Source organism: Sorex fumeus, unplaced genomic scaffold (assembly GCF_029834395.1).
Source record: "Sorex fumeus unplaced genomic scaffold, SorFum_2.1 ptg000092l, whole genome shotgun sequence".
In the NCBI taxonomy this organism is placed as follows: domain Eukaryota; kingdom Metazoa; phylum Chordata; class Mammalia; order Eulipotyphla; family Soricidae; genus Sorex; species Sorex fumeus.
This window is the reverse complement of record NW_026606149.1, coordinates 9,833,994-9,839,993: the sequence shown is the minus strand read 5'-3', so window position 1 is coordinate 9,839,993 and position 6,000 is coordinate 9,833,994. Positions and strand designations below refer to the sequence as shown.

The 6,000-nt window shown below is 61.5% G+C and overlaps 1 protein-coding gene across 1 annotated transcript in view; it reads right to left on the bottom strand.

The window, feature by feature from the left end:
* Nucleotides 1-354: 354 nt before the first annotated feature.
* TSHZ1 (teashirt zinc finger homeobox 1) overlaps nt 355-6,000 on the bottom strand; it is a 55,933-nt gene continuing 50,287 nt past the window's right edge. The window contains 2 exon segments of the mRNA XM_056131537.1: nt 355-3,382; nt 3,384-4,870. Of these exon segments, the coding sequence (XP_055987512.1) occupies nt 1,643-3,382; nt 3,384-4,870 (3,227 nt within the window). The 3' untranslated portion in view covers nt 355-1,642.

Below are 6,000 nucleotides of genomic sequence, written 5' to 3'. Positions count from 1 at the left end.
GCGCAGAATTCACCTGTGACCAGCTCCGAGGCGCTGGGGTCTGGCCTCACCAGAGACGGCCCCAGAGCCTCGTCACGAATCCCCAGATAGTCAGGAGGACCACCTCAGCCCGCCCGCACCCGGAGAGCATCACGCAGGGTGATTACTGAACTCAGTAATCCGCGACACCCCGCGGAGCCAAAAATCTTAATTATCTCTCAGGAAAAAACGCAATGCGTCTCATCTGAATGAAGCGAGTCGGCAGACACATCCCGGGCTGATGACTCCAAACGGGGTTCCCGTCAGCTGCGTTCCCTCTGGCTGCCGAACCAACTCACGCTCGATGGCAAAGGAAGGACGACAGGACAATCGATGTAAATCGAGAACCGCGTGTGGGTTTATTTTACATTTGAGAAAACAGTGGATTTAATCGTGTGAACCAAAATGTACTGTACAATATTAATGATAGGACATCAAAATGGGCAATTAATAGTGCAGGGCTCGCTTTGTTTCCATGTATTCATTTTTGTCGGATATACATGCATCGGGACGATGCTGTGGCCGGTGAGATCTCTCTATTTAAATCAAGCTGCAGGAACTAAATTTTATTCCAAAATTGTGGTTTTACAGTATATACACAGAAATTTAATATAAAATGACAATATAAAAAGTCGAAAGAGAAAGCATACAGCCAGAAGGTACAAAGAAAGTGGAATAGATTAAAACGGTGTGAGATGGAACATAGAGTTTTTAAGCTGATGTCGGCAATTTACAGAGAAGGAATCCAACGTTTGCCCCTTTTTTTCATTTACCAATGCAGCACGCTATAGAAAGGTCAGCTTGTACCAAAGCTTACATTTGTAAATAACTATAAACTGCAGTATTTTACAGGAAAAAAGAAATAGCATTTTTACACATTTTTTTTAAATAATAGCTTGCATACTTTTTTTTTCTTTTTTTTCTTTTTTTTGTTTTTTTTGCCAAAAGTGGCATTTTCAGCATCCAGAGGGTTTGGGCTTAGTGGCCACGGGGGTGTTTGTGGTGGTTCGGGTTCTTGTTTTAGTGGATAGAGTCGTGGCTTCCTGACAACCCCGTGAGTCTCCGGCGACTCCCGACCGCCGCACGCGGGCACGCTTCCTTCACAAACCAGTCCTGCAGATAAAAGCTCGTGTTTTAATTATTAAATAAGTTGTGTGTCTGACACAGCTTTTGATCTGAATGAAATGCCTTTAAGCCTTTTTTTTTCTTTCTGGTTTTCTTTTTTCCGAGTGAAAGGCACAGGTACACGATTACAGTCCTCAAAGGGTTAAATCTGACACTACAGGCCCTATGACCTTTATTGTCATGGCAACTTCGTAATTTTAGGATGTCTCTGATCATTGTTATTTGTGTCTTTCTCTCCTGCTAAATAAACGTCTCTCTGAGCAGTGCGCCCCGCTCTTTGCTAGAAAAGATAGCTTAACATCAAGAACAGATGTTGAAAATAAAGGTCAGACTTTGACTCACGGCAGAAAAAAAATAACATGCACAGATCGGACAGAGAGCATATAAATAGAGCTACAAAACGTGTGTAAGAAAAACCCGGGTCCAGACAGGCCGCTCGGCGGGGCGGGCGGGGGCTGATTTCGGAGGCTCAGTCCGGGCCTCGGGCGGGGGGCCGGGGCTAGGGCTTCTCCAGCTCCACCACGTAGATGAGGTGGTCCTCCGGGGACTTGCCGTGCGTCTTGCTCAAGTGCAGCTTCACCGCGTGCTTGCTGGCGAAGGTCCGGTTGCAGAGCCGGCACTGGAACGTGGAGCCCAGCTCGTCCTCGGCGGCGGCCAGCGGGCCCAGGGCCTTGCCGCCCAGGCCCTTGGCCGCGCTCTGCTGCTCCTGCACCTGCCCCAGGGGCAGCTTGGAGAGGTCCTTCAGGCTGAAGCCCAGGTGCGTCTCCAGGTGGTGGATGTACGTGGACGCAGTTCTGAACTGAGAGGCACAATCGTTGCAAAAAAACACGGGGTGTCCCGTGTCCAGGTTCTTGAGGAACTTGGTCCCCCCTGTCCTGCGCAGCTGGTACTTGACGTTGGCCAGCCAGTGGCTGATGGTGGTCATGGACAGGCCCGTGAACTTGGACACGTGCACCCGCTCCTGCGGGCCCAGGTCCGCCAGGATGTACTTGCCCTCGGGCGTCTCCCGCAGGCTGGAGGCGAACTGGGCCTGCAGGATGAGCAGGTGTTGCGGGTTCCAGTTGGACTGCCGGCCCTTGCGCTTGTGGACGGGCGAGAGCTCGTCCAGCGCCTCCTCGAAGCTGCTGCCGTCGGCGTCCGACTTCTCGGACACGGTGGAGGGCGTGGAGGACTTGGGTGTGAGGCGGCCCGTCAGGTTCTTCACCATGTCCGAGATGTCCAGGAGGGCGCTCTCCCGCAGCGGGGAGGCCGCGGTGTCGGCGGTGGCGGCGCCCGCGCCCAGCGCCCGGCTCTTGGACTTGGTCAGGTCGATGGGCTGGTCGCTGCTCTCGTAGTAGTAGCGGTCGATGGCGTCGGCCTGCTTGCCGGGCAGGGCGGGGTAGGCGGGCTTGTCCAGCATGCTGTTGCTAATCTTGTAGAGCATGGCCAGCGGGTCCAGCGAGGGGCTCACGGGCTTGGACACTTTGCCCAGGTGGCTGTTCATGATGGACTGCAGGGCGCTCAGCGGGTTGATGAAGGAGGGCTCGGGCGGGTGGTCGGTGATGACGCCCAGGCTGTTGCAGCCGTTGGTGACTTTGGGCCTGGGGGTCTCGGTGCCGTTGTGGGCGTGGCCGTCGCCCACCGAGGAGGCCTCCTTCCTGGCCTTCCCGGCCGCGTCCCCCTCGGGGCCCTTCCTCGGCGGCAGCGGCCTGGCCCCGCCCGCGTCCTCGGCCCGCGGCCCCTCCTTGCTGTTCTCCTTGGCGGCGGCGGCGGGCGAGGCCGTCTTGGCCGGGGAGCCCTTGTCCTGCTCGGCCGGCCTCTCGTCCCGCTTGCCCTTGCCCGTGACCTTCTCCACCAGCTCCTCCATGGCCGACACGTTGCTCTTGTGCGGGGGCGGCGTGAGGGTCCCGGGCGAGTGCAGAAGGGCGCCGTGCTCAGCGGGCAGCGGCTTCACGCCCGCGTAGCTGGGCTGCACCTGGACGCTCTGCACGGGCACGGCGGGCAGCGGCTTCACGGCGCCGGGCAGCTGGTAGGCGGCGTGGATGCTGGGGTAGCCGCCCCAGGAGGGCGCGCCGTTCTGCGCCTTGCTGATGGCCGTGGACACGGTGTTCTCCAGGGACTTGAGGATGTCCACCCCGCCCTTGGGGCTGTCGTCCAGGTCCTCCTCCCGCAGGTACTGGTAGGGGGCTGTGGGCTCGGCGAGCTCCTCGCTCTCCTCCTTGATCTTCTTCTCCACCTCCCCGGCCCCCGCCGCCGCCCCCCGCCGCCGCCACGGGCGCCTTCTCCTTCTCGGGCTCCTTCTTGTCGTCGGGCGCGGGGCCGGCCGCGGGGGACTCGGGCTGCTTCTTCACGTGGGCGGCGGGCAGGCGGGTGTGCGTGGTGGGCGGCAGGGGGATGGACTGGATCTTCTCCTCCACCACGGGGTCCAGCACCAGCTGCTTGCCCTTCTTGGAGGCGGACGTGGTCACCTTGAGGAAGTGGCCGGTGACCATCATGTGGGCCGTGAGCTGCTGCAGGGTGTCGTGGGAACTGCCACACTCCATGCACTTGAGGATCTGTGCTTTGCGGGCCTCGAACTGCCACGTGTAGCTGGCGCCGTTCTGGTAGCCGTAGCGGTTGTTGGGGGTCACGTAGGGGTTGGCGGCCTTCTGGTCCTTGGCCGCCTCGCCCGGGGCCGGCTCGGCGGCGGCGCCCGCGGGCTCGGGGGAGCAGGGGGACGCCAGGTCCTGGAGGGCCCGCTTCTTGGTGGAGGGCACCAGCTTGGCGAGGGCTGGCACGGGCTCCTTCAGAGGCACTTTCTGGTAATGCTTGGTCTTGATCATGTGGACGCTGAGGTCCTGCAGGGACTCGAACGAGTGGCCGCAGTACATGCACTTGAGCACCTTTTGGGCGTCCTCCTTGCCCTCCATCTCCATCAGCGAGCGCTTGCGGGGCTTGGACCAGCGCTTGGTCTTCTCGGCCTCCTTGTCGCGGTTGTCGTCGCGGTAGTGGCCGGTCTCGTTCATGTGCACGGTCAGCTCGACCAGCGTGTCGTAGGCCGCGCTACAGTCCTTGCACCGGAACTTGCTGGCGCCCGTGAACACGGAGCCGTAGAGCTTGTTGTTCTGCCGGTACAGCTGCACGGTGCTGAACAGGCTGGGCTCGGGCAGCAGCCCGTAGCTGGACGTCTGCTGCAGCGTCTTGGCCAGTGCCGCCTGGTGCCAGTCGTAGCCGGAGCCGCCGGTGCTGGTGCTGGAGCCGGGGGCGGGGGCGGGGGTGCTGGCGGCGGGGCCGGCGGGCGGCGTGGGCGCGGCCGGGGCGCCGTCCTTCTGGCCCGCATCGCCGTTGCTGGTGGTGGCGGCGGACTTCTTCAGGTCCAGGGCCAGGCTGGACCAGCAGGACTCGGAGAAAAGGTTGGCGTACACGGCCTTGATCTGGGCCAGGCTGTCCTGCGGGTAGGACGCGGCACTGTCCCCGGCGGCGGCAGCGGTGGCGGCCGGTGGCGGCTCCTCCTTCTCCTCCCGGGACGCAGGGCCCTTGAAGGGTGCCAGCTGGTCGCTGCTTTCGCTGAAGGGGGACCCATAGGCGGCGTCCTGGTTGGTGGCGGTGCTGAGTGGGGAGTCCTGGTAGCTGGGCGCCTCCTGGGCGTCCCCATCCTCTGCGGTGGCGCACTCATGTTCGCCGTCGGGCGCGTCCAGAGACGGGCCGTCCTCCTCTGTGGCTTCCGCCTGGACCTCTGCGGCCTTCAGCTCCTCCTCGGGGACGTAAGCTGGAAGAGACGGAGGCGGGTGAGAAGCGGCGGCGAGAAGACCCCCAGGCCCCCCGCCCCCTGCTGCGCCCACAAGGGGGTCTCGGCCGCAGCCAAGACCGGACACCCCAGGCAGCCACGTCCCCTCCTTCAACACAGAGCTTCAGCCACCAAGGAGTGTGTTTGGGGGTGGGGGGGCGGTGCCTCCTCCCAGCCCCCAGCTCCCTCCTTCCCATCATTGCAGCCCACAGTGGGGCCCCAGACAGCATCCCCCAGACCCTGCGCTGGGGCCACATGCCCTGCTCTGCTCCGCAGGATGCAGCCTCGTGAAACGGTGCAAAACTCAGCACTCAGGTGCCCAGACCCCAGGGCGTGGCCGCTCATCGCCCCAGGGTGGCCGGAAGGAGATGCGTCCAGGCAAGTGGGACTGGGGTCAGCCCCAGGAAGGAACCCTCGGGGACACCCGCTGCAGGAGCACAAAGCTGAGGACATCAGCTCTGCGTCCTCAGGGCCACCCAGGACCTGCAGGGGAAGGTCCCATTGGAGCAAGATGGGGGGGTCCAGGAGCCGGGCGGGGTGGGCAAGGGGTGCAGGGATCAGTTTTCCCTGGGGAGAGGACACTGATGGATGTTTGGGTGGGGTGGCTGTGACCCCCAGGAAAGACAAGGGCAGGGGGATCACAGCTCTGCACCCCACATGCATTTCACCATGACAGTATCTGTGATGTGCAACCGGGCGAATGCCACTGCCCACTGGCGGCAGCCCCGTGGCACGTGGGGACTGTCTGGAGTCCAGGCAGCTTCCCAGAGGAAGCACCAAAGTGAGGGTGACTCCTGGCAGCTGAGGCCCTGCCACCGGCCTGAGCCACGCCCCGTGATCCCGGCCACGTCTCTCGACTTACCCACCAGCCACCCTGTGTTCGTCCCTCCTGTTTCCAGCCCACGACCCACAGCACTGTGCTCCGTCGACGTGGGACGTCTGGGGTTAAGATATTTGCCAGAAAGGCTCTATTAAAATGCACCGCGATGACCCGCGCGGGGTGTCTCATTAAATAGAATCACTCATTATCACATTATCAGAGCCAGGTCCTGAGGGTGCGTGGCAAAGAGCACAGCATCTTCCCGCACGGCGACAGGAGATGCAGCCCCCGA